Genomic DNA, 15486 nt, shown 5'->3' with positions numbered 1-15486 from the left:
CATCGATATGAGAAGAAAATTTGTCGATATATTCAGTAAATTCGAACCAATCGTTTTGCTGTGTTCATAATTATGTGATCAAGATTAGAATTAACTTAGGCATAAGTTTACCGAAAATTAGACAATCGCTTTGAAAGAAAGCAATGATAAGGGTTGTGAGATTAATTTACATGAGATTAGGATCGGCCCACGGGCAGTCACACTGCGAAAACGAATGCGATAACCGACAATGGGAATTTCTAGTCTGTTAGTTATGCCTATGAGCTTTGAGTCGGTAGGAAATGGAATTGCAGTCTCTGAATGTTGGAAAAGGTTGATCGGCGTTCACATCACCGTTCCTGACCTCAGAAACTTCTTTCGTTGTTTTAATCATCAGGGTGATCAGGGGACTTTGTTAATGACATTTGACTAAGGTATGAGAAATCAATTTAAAGATGATTAACCATTGAATACAAGGATAACGGTAAATACCAGGTATAAGGAACTAGAAACGATCCGGCAAGAAAAGTATTACGCACAATATAATACCCATGTCAATGTCAAAATCTATTGAAGACATTTCGCACCGAGTCGATCTCCTCTAAGCGTAATTCGAAACTACTATTCGACAAAGACCGTTAGCACAAAATATACGTTTAAATAAATTAACGAGCATTAATTTTACCGTTAAACAAGCATTCAAAGTGAAACTTGTGAGCTTGCCAACCGATCGCTGTTTTAAGCCGTTTTGAGCAGGGTGCAAACTGCGGTTTTTATACACACGTAACATATATTATACACATATTTGTGTGTGTACAGTTCGAATTAGTCAACGTGATGATTACCCTCCAATGACTAATTTGCGCAGTACGTCTATTTATGGATGTAGTTGGAAAATAGATTTCATGCTAAATACACAATTACTACAGGGATTCCCCTTTTATTTTTGCTTTTTGCAGATCGTTGACAAATCATTCGTCGAGGAAATAGTAATTAAGGGGGTGAAACGGAGTGCAAGAAAAACAAATCTCGGTACAATGGAATCCCCCTGAATTTTGTCGGTGCAGGAAATTCTTGCCAAACGACCAGGTACCGAACCACGGTCTAAAAATTAGTCCGAAGCAGACGCTATACTACGTTCAACAAACCGTCCATCTCTTCAGCAATGACCAAGTACAGTGTCACGGACGAGGATCAAAACGAGGACGCGAGGCAAGTTAGACTGACGGGCTTCACTCCCGCCGGAAATCCAAATCCCCCATCGACCGCTGATGACGATCATCACACACAGTCTCAACCGGAAATCGGTGACAGACTCAGCGCTCCCGCACCTCAGGAAGCCTCCAAGATCACTTTCGGCACTCCTGGTAATTAATAGTTTTATAGTTATAAATCGAATAACCGAATGGATTGGAAGTAAAATTAGTAAATAAAAATGACCACAAATCGTGAATCTGTACCCTATGCAGTGTAACGCATTGCAGCCTCATGAAATTCGTTTGAGGCAAAAGACTCGGACAAATTCTTCAGGTTTGTTAATCGGATGTTCCATCTTCGATAAAGCTACTGGGTTAATCATGATCAAAACAACACCATTGATTAGCTGTCACCCTGTCGGTTTGCCACTGCATGTGTGTACAAGTATTTCACAGCATGTTTTGCACGATTGATATTCTCGAGTGAAAATTTCTATCGAATAGTATGTGGCTGATATAGGTGCATAAATACACCGGTCGGACGACCCGGCAAGTGTGAACGTCGTCTGTAACTTCCTTCGTTTTTCCTTCTTCAGCATTCGACGATGTGGAACGAGGCCTCGCGTGTTCCTCGGGAGCAAAATGGGTCTGTCACCGGATACGAAGATCGTGCACGAAGAAGATACTTTATAGAAGAATACCGATATTCGAATGGCTACCAAAGTACAACAGAGGGTATGCGGTGAACGATTTGGTCGCCGGTCTGACGGTCGGTCTCACTGTAATTCCGCAAGCCATTGCCTACGCAAGTGTAGCCGGAGTTCCTCCGCAGGTATTTTTCCCCCTCATGAGCCATGATGTTCGTTTTTTGTTTTAAGGAGTTATACCTAGACAGGAGGCCGTGAAAAAGCGATTTTTCAAGGATTTTTCACGAAGAGACGTTTCAATTTAATAATATTAAAATTTATACGCACATTGGGGTAACATGAAAGTCCATTTTGATATTTTTCATTGGTGAAAACAAATATGCGCGTAACTTCGAGAATACTTGTCGGATCAACATGAAATTTTCTGTGCATATACTTAAATATATGTATCTACATGTCATTACGATAATGAAATTTTTTTTTAATAGAATTTTGAAAAATCCTGACCAAGTTAATAACCCTTTAATGATTTCCTCAAACCCACTTCGAATCGTTTCAGTACGGTCTCTACTCCTCCTTCATGGCTTGCTTCGTTTACACGATATTGGGCCCGTGCAAAGACGTGCCTGTCGGCCCAACAGCGATACTGGCTATCCTGACCAAAGAAACTTTACACAAAGCTAATCTCGGTCCGGAGTTCGCTATCCTGTTGACGTTTGTCTCGGGCTGCGTGATGTTGTTGATGGGCATTCTACAGCTGGGTAAGTCCGAAGGCGAATCCCGATAAAGAAACGACCGCGTTAAAAATTCATGCTTTCCACTTTTCTCCTGCGACAGGTTTCTTGATAGACTTCATATCCGGCCCTGTTTCGGTTGGCTTCACCTCTGCGGCGGCGATTATAATCGCAACATCCCAAGTTAAGGATATTCTCGGGCTGAATTTTACGGCAGCGAAATTCTTACACGTCTGGCAATCCATCTTCGAACACATCTCGGAAACCCGGCTGTGGGACGCTGTTCTCGGTGTCGTCTGCATGATAGTTCTTCTACTCCTCAGGGTAAGCTCGCCAAGTGAAACTATATATTCATTTGATATGGCGGTGTCATCACCTGTCGAGATAAAAATAAATGTAAACAACAACTCTCAGCAGCCTGTGAAGCTATAATTGCACCTTGCTCCAATTTTGTCTATTTGTTAAAGGAGTTATTTATCCCGCGTTAACTTGTGGAGGTACAATCTTGCGACATAATATCGTGCGTAGGCTCGATTGCGTTAAAAATTAGGAGGAAATTGAATGACCGTATTTCAAATCATCGCATCGCAGTACCGTGTACATACCTAGATGTGTAATGTTTATCCTCGAATTGTTCATATTATACCTACGAGTACAATCAATGAATGACCACCATTTGCGACGCAGAAATTAAAGGACCTCCCGATCACACCAAAGGACGCTAAGGAGCCGACGCCGTTCCAGAAATCAATTCTCAGTTGCCTGTGGTTCATATCAACGTCCAGGAACATATTGATAGTGGTTATCTGCAGCGTTGGCTGTTACTTGATCGAATCCCACGCCGGCACTTCGCCCGTCGTCCTTACCGGCTATGTCAAGCCTGGATTGCCCAGCTTCGAAACGCCGCCCTTCACTGGGGTTGGTGGGAACGAAACTTTCCTCCATTTCGCCGACACCCTCTCGGCTCTCGGATCCGGATGCTTCGTTTTGCCGCTCCTCAGCCTCCTCGAGAGCATCGCCATATCCAAAGTATTCTGTAAGTTTAAAAGCAATTTTCTAAAAATCTCGTTCGTAATAACGCGAGCATGTTTTACGCGTTCTTCCATTCGTGTTTTCCGTGCTCGAAGTATGCGCGAAGTAAATACGTCTTTTCTGTACTCCGCGCATGCGCTGTCGCGAACAAATCTGACCAATCTGACGTTACGCGATCCTAACCTCAATTTCGTACTTCGTGGGAAAAACGCGTAACATTCTCTTGTAATAAAGAATCCCGTGCAACAAGGAGGCGACGGTTTTTTCGCCTTGCATATTTTCAATATTCGTCTTCGACTCACATTGCAAATAAAACTTACGCTCGGCTCGGAAAGACCGAGTTTGCCACCTTGTTGCACAATCTACTTTTCGACAAACCTCATCATCCAGATGGTATTTACCCCGGTTTCCTACCTTCTTCTTCTTCTTACTTCATCAAAATTTCCAATAATCCACGGACAATTCTATATACCAGCCGGATTCATTCAATTTCCTCCAGCTGGCTTAAAAAGTTAGTCCGCGAATTGGAATAATTTCCCCGGGGGATTGATACATGATCGTCAATATCCATACTGCAAACATATATTATATATATATAAATACCTGTATCACGAGTACACGAATAGTTTGTTAAGGTGTATGAGTTCCATCTTTACGTACGTTTGTCACGTGATGTATAAATTATTCTTTAGATCACGGCGTACAAACGTGTTCCTATTTAAAATTAAGTTATCCATACATGACCTGCACATACCTGTGTATGTATTATACCTATGCGAGAGAACTGGATCCGCGAAAAAAAGAAGATAAAATATAAGAACGTCATGAGCAATATTGATATGAGATGTAAATATTTCAAAGGCGAAGGTCACCGATTACAGACGTTTCATTCTCTTTTCTCGACAACTTCCTCTACGTTGGCATATATTATTATATATTACAGATACGTATTACCGAATTTCAATTATCGTCGCGAAATAAATTTCGCCTCCGCATGTTTACAGCCAATGGCAAGCAGATTGACGCGACGCAGGAGATGTTGGCCCTGGGCGCCTGCAACATGGTTTCGGCGTTCGTATCATCGATACCAGTTACAGGCGGCTTGAGCCGTGGTGCCGTCAACAATGCTTCCGGGGTTAAAACGACGATGGGCGGTGTTTACACCGGGCTAATGGTCCTCCTATCGCTGCAATTTTTAACACCGTACTTCTACTATATACCCAAAACCGCTCTGGCAGCGGTAATCATAGCGGCGGTTGTCTTCATGGTCGAGTTTCACGTTATCAAACCGATGTGGAGAACAAAAAGTAAGGCGATATATTACACAGGGTGGGCAAACAAACAAAAAAAAAAACCCGGGACCGATTTGAAACATAAATAAAATCAAAACGTGTTGACCGATTTTCGAAAACTTTTTTTTCCGCTCGAAAGTAGAAGAAGAACAAGTTTTTCATTTCGCGTTTGAAAATACCGAAAATCATTACTCGTTATTGAGATACACGCTCTTGAAAAACAGGTTTTGAAAAAGTGGGATACAGGAAAAAATTATTATTCAAAGAAAGTTTTCGGAAATCGGTCAACGCGTTCGGATTTTATTCACGTTTCAAATCGGTCCCGATTTTTTTTTTTTTTTTTGCCGACAGTGTACACCGTTACTATTGTTATTTAAATTATTATTGTTATCGTTGACATTCACGGAATTACGCGTGTTTTGGAATTACGTTTTGTATGTGAATGTAGCCCGGAAGTACATATTACCGTAGTGCAAGAAACGTCTATTGAAATTATAGTCATTTTGTATAATACATTTTTTTTTTTTATCTATCAATTACGTATTCCATAATTCGTGTGTATTAGTTTTGATCAACTCTTTTTCCATCCGCGAAGGAATAAATATCGTTAAATATCCCACTGACTTGACCTCAAAATCACCCATCTCTGCAACAGCGGAAGAAAAAAAAAATATGATTACAACCGCATTCAAATTTTACCGTCGTCTCCGACGAAGATTACAGTAAGCGGAAGTCTAAATGATATTAAATTTTTTACCACCACTTACGAATATATGCTGATTCAGTTCCTATTTATGCGGAATGTGAAACGATCAAGCGAAACCCGTAAATTACGGTTCTTTCGATATTTATTTGTTTCTATTTTGTTTTTATTTTTCAAGAAATCGACCTAATTCCGGCTTTCGCCACGTTTCTTTGCTGCTTATTCATAAGACTGGAATTGGGAATAGTTATCGGTATTGGAATCAACCTGTTGTTTCTTCTCTACGCTTCTGCCAGACCAACGCTCAACGTTCGCAAAGCAACGGTAAGTGAATTATCGGATTGTGATAAGAAAAAAAAAACAACAATGACCTAAAGGAAAAAGCAGGTTCAAAATAACATTATGAAATCGCCGAACGACATAATCGCATAGATCACAAAGAAACGACAAGGCAAGAAACATAAGGCATTCTGAATCGTTGTTTGCCAGTATTTTTGTATAATATATCTATATATGTTGGCTAATAAGCAGCGTTTAATATCCCCGAGCAATGCGTGATGAGCAGTTTCACAACTTTGAAGAGGCGTTAAATTTGATCATCACGATAGCGTCTAAATATCTCTACCATTATAATTTTTATACCGCAGGCTTCGCGAGTTTTTGGAATACTATAATAATGTATATATTTTACGGCGTTGAAATATTAATTACTGTAAATTTCCAGCGTATGCGATATATTCTCGAACGCCTGTGTGTGTATGTAATTGATTTCCTAAAAATATACGCCCATAAATTTAGAACACTCGTTCTTTTGGAATTCAAATTCTCCCATCACTTATATTCACGTTTTACAGAGCGCCAGTGGGTGTGAATACCTCGTAATCACACCTGACAGAAGCCTAGTCTTTCCAAGCGTCGAATATGTCAGGGCAATTGTCAGTAAACAGGGATTACGACAAGGAAAGACCGTCCCCGTTGTCATCGACTCGACTCACATACAAGCTGCCGATTTTACAGCCGCCAAGGTGAGAGTTTTCGGTATTCATAACAAATCGATATGCAAAATATAAGTGTGGCCAAGTTATTAATTCGATGTTGAATTTTTACACTCGAGTGAATACAGGTAGTAAATACTAGTTACGTTAAAAAATAATTTTCTGTCGTGTTTTAAAGGGTATCAAAATTCTCGTACAAGATTTTGCTAGTCGCGGACAGCCGCTGTTATTTCATAACTTGAAACCAAGCGTTGTGGAAATATTTCGCGGTGTAAAACCGTCCGATCTTCGATGCAGCGCAAGCGAAACGGAACTAAACGACTACCTCAAAGGTAAGAAATATAACGACGATGAATTTTGGATTTATCAGCGATATTTCAAAGCTACGTGACTAATAATTAACGTTGATTTAATTCATTTTAGAATTCTCCAACTTGTCAACGACTCCGGTAACGAGACACTGAGAATCTGAGGCCACTACAAGTATGTAAATACCTGGAGTAAGAATCTCAACTTTGCGGCGCGTCGTGCACTTAGAAAAATATTTAAATCTCCTATTATCGTGAATCTTTGATTTTACGAAATAATTCAGTTTCATCTGACTCGATGAAATAATTTCGTGCAAGAAACAGTTTCATCAAATTGACGTGATTATTATACGGAATTATTTTATTGCTTTGTCGAAACTGCAAAGTCGGGACAATTTTTAAATAGCGTAAACTAAATTATTTCATTGAATCAAAGAATCAAGCTCAATGAATTTTTTTTCTCACGTGTATAATCGAGAAGTTCTTCGCTGTGGCAGTGAACGCCAGGTTACGCAACAGTATTAAAATACATATACTATATCTATACGTATACATATGCTCCTTGTACAGTAGGCAAAGATATTGAATATTATCCACAGAAGTGAATGCGGCGTAGAATAATTAGGATTATTGAAATATGGCTCAATAAAAAATGATAATGAAAACTCGTCATGGCGTCTATTTATCGTGACAAATACGCAGAACAGTAATTAGTTTGGGAATAACGAAGTCGCTCGCAATCGTTCATCACTAAACATGGTAAAACAGTCGACTTTACGTTCAAACAATCTCCCAACAATTTCTTGGGTATTTATAAAGTGGTCATAAAAATACGTAAGAGTAACATTGTTGTTTGTTACAAAACCAATTACTTCCTCGTTTTTCATTTATTCGAAAAAACAATTGGTTGCACAATCAGTTTTAAATTACTTCGACGTTATTGCTTTGGTTGCACCCCGGTCATTACCAAAGTTTAAACGGTAATAAAAATAAATTCATTTGGCTATAAAGATATCAGATGCCACGGCGACTGCAAATCACCTTTAGACGACACGTTAATTTGATAATGATACTAGAGTCGCACTATTTTAGGACTTATTTCAAAATTTAACCCGAAAAACTATGCATTTTAACAGAATAAAATGCTCACGGTGTGTCAAGTTCGAAAATCGCAGAAATACTTTGAAATCAAGACCTAACTCAGGGCCACCCTCTCAAAATTCTGTCACAATAAATTAGTGAAGCTCGTCAGTGCTCTTGCAGTAATTAACTCCCATCTCTCGAGCCCCTCCGTCAGGTATTGCGACGTAAAAATCTGGATTCCCCTTGTACCTGTGGAAGAAAAGAAATCTACAACACGTTCTGCACGGAGTTCGATGATATTTTTCGAACATTGTCTGAGCAAAATGAAAAATGGCAAATACAGATCCACGATTGTCAGATACGAACTTCTGTTTGATGTTTTTGATTAACTCGTCGACAGAGTCTTTTTTGACCAGGGTAACGGTGCAGCCTCCAAAGCCAGCACCAGTCAACCGGCTTCCCAGAACGCCGCGAATTTCTCTAGCTGCCGAAACAAGGCTGTCTAGTTCCTGGGACGAGACTTCATAGTCCTTTTGCAAAGAGTCGTGACTCTCATTCATCAGCTGTCCAAACTTAACAAACGAACCTTCTTCCAGAGCCTGTGCAGCAGCAACAGTTCTAGATATCTCAGTAATGACGTGACGGGCCCTTTTTATCAGCATCTCACAGACATTTTGCGCTTTCAAAACTACAAAAATCGATTTAAACACATATGAACACAAATCGAGAGTCAGAATGTTGAATCGGCGATGAAATGACACGTAATTATTCACGGTCGTGCTTGTGTATATGAATCTACGACCTGAATATCTGTGCAAAACTGATAACGCGTTATGCTCGATAATTTACTGTCTAAATCAGCAATGGTCGCCTCTCGCAGGCTCTTCAAATTCAGTCTTCTTGCAGCCACGTAACAGGCTTCTCGACGCTCAGTGTACTGGCTGCTGGAAAGTTTGTGCGGAGCGTTTGAATTCGTTATAAGAAAAACACAGTCCTCTTGAACCATTGGAATATGTTTTGTACTCAAATTTCTGCAGTCAAGAAGCAGGGCATGACCTTCCTTTCCCATTACCGATATAAACTGATCCATTATCCCACATGGAACCCCAGCAAACTCATGCTCGGCTTGCTGGCATGCTACGGCCTAAACAATAAGGAGGATATGCATATTCTCTACTTTTTACGTAACCCTCATAACGAGCTTCCCCACCAAGGACAAAAGAAGGTGAAAAAATGTCATCTTTACCTTGATATTGAGCTCTATAGTTCTGCAGCCACTCAAAGCCTCCAATAAAGTGTATGTAGCAACCTCTAGGGCTGCGGAACTGCTCAAGCCAGCACCAACAGGCACGCTTGAAACAATGAGTGCATCAAATCCTGGCAAATCGCCTGAAAAGGATATCAAGAGTATGAAAATCAGGAGTTATGCGTTTTTCCAATTGCATAACAACGAAATGAGTGGAAAAAAAAACACTATCTCTTTATCTATCGCTTATGCAACAGTACCATGCATTGAGTTATACTATTACGTAAACAACGAGTGCAATATAAATGTGTGGATATGTTTACAACCAGCAAGCTGCTGTGGGTTCATAAGATAATCTAGTATAATTCCGTGGCAAAGCTTATCAGAACATTGTTTTGTTTAGAGGTAGATTTACATTGATTATCAGTCATCGTAAATCTACATTTATAGATTGTATGATATAACAAGAATGAACTGCAGGTTTATATGAAGATGTATCCAGCTTATACCAACACGTGAAATTTGCAATTGGTCCTTTCACGTAGTTTGCCCATTTTGGTTCTCCAGATTTCATTTCATCCCGATTACTTATGTCAAACTCCGCTCGGTCTACGTGTCCAATAGACCCACTCATGGTTATAACAACGCATCTGCGAGATTGATTCGGTCTGGCTGCAATTACAGTTACCATTGGGAGTGCCTAAAGGATATGGATTGCAAATTTAATCGTCGCACACAAAGTCTGGAAAAAAGTATACTTTATCTACTGCATCTCTACCGGCGTCATCAATCATTTGCAAAAATTGAACATGTACTGACAACGACTTCAACTAGTCTCTGGGAGTCTGTTATATAAACTATCTTGTTGCATAAGAAAAATTTGATAATAACGTGAAACCAGCTGCTTTAATATCATCGTCATAAGGTCACTAAGTATAATGATAGTGAATTGTGTACGAATTTTGCAGAAATTGGACAGAATTGTGGTCAAAAAAAATTGTACACTTAGCAACTTCGCAACTATTTGAATGAAAAAATCAAACGGCAAATCATTACCATCGGCAAAACGAATCCCTCGTTGTAATCTGTGTGCTCACCAATCAAATTTACTCGTCCAGGTGCACAAGCGCAAAATGTGGCATCTTCCCCAAATTCTTTAGCAAAGGCTTGAAGTGCTTTTACTCGAAGATCATTTTTGTCAGGTATAACAGTAGCCATTTTCAATTATACTTGAAACCGTTGACTTTGGAGACAACTGAAAGTAGTAAGCAAATTGACAAAATCTCTTACACGAGCAGCTGCAGTAAGAATTTTAGAACATCTGAGAAGATTTGTATTCTGATGTACGTCAATCGTGACTGCATTTCGGCACATATAATCCAAGAGTAAAATAACGCCGGCTAAAACTAAATTGCAAGAGCTATAGACAATGGGTTGAGGTAAAATGAACGGAGATTAAAATAAGCAGTTCTCACTGCTGGTGTGAAAATTTGTCGAGCGATGAATTAAACTTACTGATTTACGAACATACAAAGAACTGTGGATGTTCCGAGACTTAACACCGACAGCAGGGTTGCCAGATGGCCGTTGCGAAAAAGGGTCGTATTTAGGGGTGGGGGGGGGGGGGCAACCGGGGCTACAGCCCCGGGGCCTCCACGAAAGAGGGGCTCCTACAATTGAGACTTCGAAAAAAAAATTTTCAAATTCCAACTAGTATATAAACACTAGTAAAAATTTTTTTACGCTGTTTTCGCTTTTAGAAATTTTTCTGCCAAAAAAATATCTCAGACTGACGAATACGTACAATCACGCACCAGGACCAGAACGAGAAACGTGAGGTTGAATCCGCTTGATTACGGGAAAGCACAAGACGCAAATCTGTCACCGAAGGAGAAATACAAAGTATCCGCTTTTATCCCAGTGGTCGACCAGCTATGCGTTTCGCTTACCGAAAAATTGCATGCTTATGAAACTGTACGTTCGAGATTTGGATTTCTCAATCACATCGACAAGATGGATGCTGAAAATCTGCACGCTGCAGCAGAGGCATTGGTGAAAGTTTATCAGGATGATTTAGAACCTAGTCTTGGTAATGAGTTGGTTCAATTTGTATCTTTGATCGACTCATACAAAAAGGACTAAGGAAAAGACCAATCTCCGGAACTATTTTACTACCAAATTCTCGAAGATCAAAATTTCAGAGCTACATTCCCAAACTTTGAAATTGCACTGAGAATGTATTTGGTTTTGATGCTCATTTTGAAAAATGAAAATTATAAAAAATAGGCTTCGAACCACGATGGGACAAAATCGTCTATCAAAGCTTTCTCTCCTGAGTATTGAAAGTGATCTACTCCGGGAACTGGATTTCAGCGAAATCATCAACGATTTTTCGGCAAAAACAGCTCGGAAGATTCCGTTCGTTAACGCTAGAATTTAATTTCAGATAATTCTCGTTTCTGATTATATTTATATGTTTGTTAAATAATAAAATAATCTATCCTTGGTTCCACAACAAATTATTCATTGAAAAGCTCAACGGAAAAAAATTGTCCACTTTATTTGGAAAATAATTTGGGGCCAGGGGGCCTCCACTCCTCTGTTGCCCCGAAGCCTCTCGACCTCTAAATTCGGCCCTGTTGCGAAAATATCGTATCAGGCTGCACAAATTTATCGTACACTTATTGTACGATGGTAAAAAAAATTATCATCCTAATTATCGTCTATTATTATAAATTATCGTACTAAATTATGGACACAAGATAAACATGCACTACTTACAGTAAGAGAAAGGAGAAAACACTGGAAACAGAGAAGCCAATACATTGACGAGATCGAGTGATCGACCAATAACCGCCTAGCGAGCGGCCTAGCGCTCTATCGCTCTCTGTTGTTCTTGTTCTTTGTTATTGTTCTCCGTGTCTGTATTTCAGTAATAACCTTGACGGCCATCTAGCGGCAGGAAAACTTATCACAAAAATACCGGCGTGACGTTCTGACGTATCGATTAAGGAGCAAAAAAAAAATATCGGACAATCTCACATAATATGGTACAATTATCGTACAAATTAGTACGATAATCGTGTATCGTACGGACGGTAAATATATCGTACATGTACTATAGTTATCGTACGTATGGCAACCCTGACCAACAGTGACTTAGATTGATTTTCGTAATGTTGTTCGAACTGACGTAAACTGATGACTTAATTAAAAAACAATGTCGTCTGGTAGGAGGAAACCAAGGATATTGAGTGGTTACCGAAGTTCGAAAAGTTGTGATATAACGCGGAGGTACCAAATAAATCGTTCATGATAAAAAGTATAATAGCGAGTACATAGAGGACGAGTAGTGCGCGAATGCATGGACGCTCAATAAACAAGCAGCTGTCGGTAAACATGACAATAAATGTCGTGAAAAGGGGGAAATACCTCAGATTTTAGCTGCGTGTATCATCGACGAGGAGGCCTAATCGTAACACTATGCAATGTCGGTCTCAGATCCTCTCATTAAGGAATTGAAAGGTAATTATCCGATAGTTCCTTTTTATCCCTCGAAGATACAGGTTATGTAACTCGGCCGTATTTTGTCGCTGTGAAAACTCGAGAGATTAACGTAATCGAATCAACTGGAACGTCAGATAAGTACTGATTAAATTTTTTTCACCTCTACGTCGGTCGAGCATTTTATCAGTTTCGATTAATGGATTTATATTATCGATCGATATTTTATTTTACTCCCCCCTTTTTCTTTCTACATATTTAATTTGAAAATAAGGTCAAGTGCGCCCTCTCACGACCCGCCATCGGTACTAAAAAGTATTTAAAAATAGGATCAAAGCTTAAATCGTTTAACTAATCCAGTAATTGATTTAATGTAACTAGGCAATTACAGGAAATACACAAATTGTATGCTTTTTAATCTTGCAAGGCTGGACCAGAAAATTAACCGAATTTACGGGAAATATCGACGACAGCAATCCAGATTTACCGTCGTTTTGCAAAAGTCTGGAGAGATGCTTGCAAAAAGGTGTTCTGATGCGTATGAATGCTATAGGATTTCCAAAGTTAGCTGAAGCTTGGTACTGGATGGAAGAGGTTCTGGCTAAAAATCAAAGGTTTAAATATCTGACTGAATTCATTTTATGCAGGATTGAATGACTTGACTTTAATTGACTTTCTCTCACTTTAATTATACATACATGAATTGCGGATTGGTTGATGAGATAATGAATTTCAGCTACGCATACACTTCGGCCGTGGAGGCGGTCAAAGCGAACTGTAAAGTTCGCTCACCCGTTGGACGACTAAGGCTTTTGATTAGGATTTGTCTTACTCGTCAATGCCTTCATGTGCCTATCCAAATATTAGTAAGCATACCAATAGAGAATTACGTATGATTATGATGCAAACTATTTTTTTTTTTCGTCAGGCAATTTTTCACGTGTATGTTGTTCGTGCATCTGTATAATAAGTACAACTTTCAACAGGCACAGAATAACTCCGCGTTTCCACTTGCCTTGGATTACTACGAACCCCAAAGCATTTTGGGCGATGAAATTTTAGGGGAAATACTACTATCCGTTTTGCTGCAATGCGGTAAATTGAATTTTCGATTGAATTTGAAAAATGCCAGTTTCCTGGACGACACATGGCTGCTTCCTGAGTGCTCAGCTCTTGAACTCGTGCCTTGTAAGACAATGGGCATGTCGGTTTCGTAAGTTTAGATGATTAGATATTGATGATGCAAACGCATGTAACTTTAAGTAGCGTCAATCTCGTTCACGTAAACGCTCGATACTTATTAATAAAAATCTCTTCTTTACGTTTCTGTCCAGCTTCATAGAGGGGAAGGCTCTGGTCGTCAATTTAGACGAAAATTCAGTCGCTGCCGAAGATGTAAGAATATTTTGTAAAATCATATTTAGCTACAATGCATAAAATTATTTATAATCAATGCAATGGCATAATTGTTGCGATACTTTTATCAGGACAAAATTGAGCTTGGCGATGTCTTGGATGAGATCAACGGAAACGTTATAACTGCTAGCGCCAAGGGAAGACTTGGAAAAATCATGAAAAAGGCAATAGGACAACCCATATCTCTTCATATCATTAAAGTATGGATCAAATGGCTATTTTTCCTATGACAAGACTTACTAGTCAGGCACCGTCAATTGCGACGTATTGTTGACGTGATTTTACCACAGCAGTTTTATAACTGTTTTAGTATCGGTATAAACAATCCAGAGATGTTTACGGACCAATTGTTCACCTGATTCGCAGCTCAAATATCGATCATATGAAAAAATTACTACTCCAGAGAAGTCCGATTCTGAAACCCGATTGTATCGGAGATGATAAATCAGGGGTAAACAACTCTAATACAGAGAACGAACAGCTGAAAGCTGGATTCGTGCTCAAGTACTGCGGTTCTATTTCTACTGGAACGGAAGGTGATGTAAGACAGATCGAAAAAGCCATTTGGCGAATCTTAAAGTCTGAGGATTTCCAGTCGACAAGTGTCAGGTTCGAATGCTTGGAGATAGGAGTCAGAGTCACACGGGCAAACGATGATAATGTAAGTTTTATTTGGATCAACGAGATATTTAGCTTTAGCCATTGAGAGATTTTTTTGTTCTAACTGTGTACTGTATGGTATTTCTAGATTATTTCGAAGCACAGCTATATGGAAATATCATCATGCGGGCGTACTGCTAATATTCCAGACTACTTTGCGTTCATTGCGGGGTAAGATAATTATCAAAGTTACGTGCACTTGTTGGTGAAAAATTGTAACAATTGTTATGTTATCTATCTTGTTTCAGAGACAAAAACTGTAACGTGGCGACAAAGTTCAATGCCTATATATTTTTCCATCACAACGAAGAAGAAGTACAAACAATTTTGCAGAGTTTAGGCCAAGGTTTCCAGCGAACACACTTTGCTGTATGAATGTTCGTTTACATTGTCAAATTTGGCTAGGGGTTGCCTAATATTCAAGCTTATGTAAAGGAAACAGGGCTGCCGTAACGGTGGCTAAATAATTCAACGCAGATTGACAAGCTGTTAATAAGAATACAATATATTCCATCAAGGAATTAAGAAAAACAACAATATATCAATTAATATGCGATATCAAAAGAATTTCAAATAAATGTATAATTTCTGCCTAATTTAACATGTACAATGTATACATCTTGTAAAGATATCGCGTTGATTTTAATCTTCGTGGTTTTTAGAAAATAAAAATCAATACCCCAATTTTAAA

At 39.2% G+C, this 15486-nt stretch overlaps 3 protein-coding genes across 8 annotated transcripts in view; 2 read left to right on the top strand and 1 right to left on the bottom strand.

The window, feature by feature from the left end:
• The window catches only part of LOC124298949 (sodium-independent sulfate anion transporter-like), a 23773-nt gene extending 16003 nt beyond the window's left edge, over positions 1-7770 (top strand). For all 3 annotated transcript variants that reach the window (XM_046751669.1, XM_046751668.1, XM_046751667.1), the window contains exons 2-11: positions 939-1346; positions 1772-2007; positions 2382-2583; positions 2660-2880; positions 3244-3592; positions 4593-4895; positions 5762-5907; positions 6438-6608; positions 6757-6910; positions 7002-7770. In XM_046751669.1, coding sequence (XP_046607625.1) covers positions 1145-1346; positions 1772-2007; positions 2382-2583; positions 2660-2880; positions 3244-3592; positions 4593-4895; positions 5762-5907; positions 6438-6608; positions 6757-6910; positions 7002-7042 — 2025 coding nt within the window. In that variant the 5' untranslated portion in view covers positions 939-1144 and the 3' untranslated portion in view covers positions 7043-7770. The remainder of the gene's footprint in view (positions 1-938; positions 1347-1771; positions 2008-2381; positions 2584-2659; positions 2881-3243; positions 3593-4592; positions 4896-5761; positions 5908-6437; positions 6609-6756; positions 6911-7001) is intronic.
• LOC124298954 (galactokinase-like) lies at positions 7546-12786 on the bottom strand. Of its 4 annotated transcripts, none has more exons than XM_046751690.1 (7): positions 12648-12786; positions 10272-10470; positions 9729-9915; positions 9216-9358; positions 8819-9113; positions 8336-8657; positions 7546-8218 (listed from the first exon to the last, which is right to left on the bottom strand). In XM_046751690.1, the coding sequence occupies exons 2-7, from the start codon at positions 10431-10433 to the stop codon at positions 8122-8124; spliced, it is 1206 nt and encodes a 401-aa protein (XP_046607646.1). In that variant the 5' UTR covers positions 10434-10470; positions 12648-12786; the 3' UTR covers positions 7546-8121. The 4 variants fall into 4 exon arrangements, with proteins under 4 accessions (XP_046607646.1, XP_046607648.1, XP_046607649.1 ...); XM_046751692.1 differs by lacking the exon at positions 12648-12786 and adding an exon at positions 11997-12083; XM_046751693.1 differs by lacking the exon at positions 12648-12786 and adding an exon at positions 11020-11166.
• Positions 12604-15486, top strand: LOC124298953 (uncharacterized). Its single transcript, XM_046751689.1, has 9 exons — positions 12604-12740; positions 13147-13333; positions 13456-13585; positions 13706-13932; positions 14054-14114; positions 14207-14335; positions 14446-14796; positions 14884-14966; positions 15044-15486. Exons 1-9 carry the CDS (start codon positions 12704-12706, stop codon positions 15168-15170), a joined length of 1332 nt encoding a protein of 443 aa, XP_046607645.1. The 5' UTR covers positions 12604-12703; the 3' UTR covers positions 15171-15486.

The sequence above is a fragment of the Neodiprion virginianus genome, chromosome 2 (genome assembly GCF_021901495.1).
Source record: "Neodiprion virginianus isolate iyNeoVirg1 chromosome 2, iyNeoVirg1.1, whole genome shotgun sequence".
Classification (NCBI taxonomy): Eukaryota; Metazoa; Arthropoda; class Insecta; order Hymenoptera; family Diprionidae; genus Neodiprion; species Neodiprion virginianus.
This window is presented reverse-complemented; position numbering and strand designations above follow the sequence as displayed.

What these genes read in the sequence shown, in the direction of transcription:
- LOC124298954 (XM_046751690.1), bottom strand. Translation starts at nt 10,433, where the DNA reads ATGGCTACTGTTATACCTGACAAAAATGATCTTCGAGTAAAAGCACTT. An exon ending in ACCAATTGCAAATTTCACGT is followed by an intron (nt 9,359 to 9,728) that starts GTTGGTATAAGC and finishes TATCCTTTTCAG; the next exon opens with GCGATTTGCCAGGATTTGAT. An exon ending in GACCATTGCTGATTTAGACA is followed by an intron (nt 8,658 to 8,818) that starts GTAAATTATCGA and finishes CGATTTTTGTAG; the next exon opens with TTTTGAAAGCGCAAAATGTC.
- LOC124298953 (XM_046751689.1), top strand. Translation starts at nt 12,704, where the DNA reads ATGTCGGTCTCAGATCCTCTCATTAAGGAATTGAAAG. An exon ending in CACGGGCAAACGATGATAAT is followed by an intron (nt 14,797 to 14,883) that starts GTAAGTTTTATT and finishes TGGTATTTCTAG; the next exon opens with ATTATTTCGAAGCACAGCTA. An exon ending in TACTTTGCGTTCATTGCGGG is followed by an intron (nt 14,967 to 15,043) that starts GTAAGATAATTA and finishes ATCTTGTTTCAG; the next exon opens with AGACAAAAACTGTAACGTGG.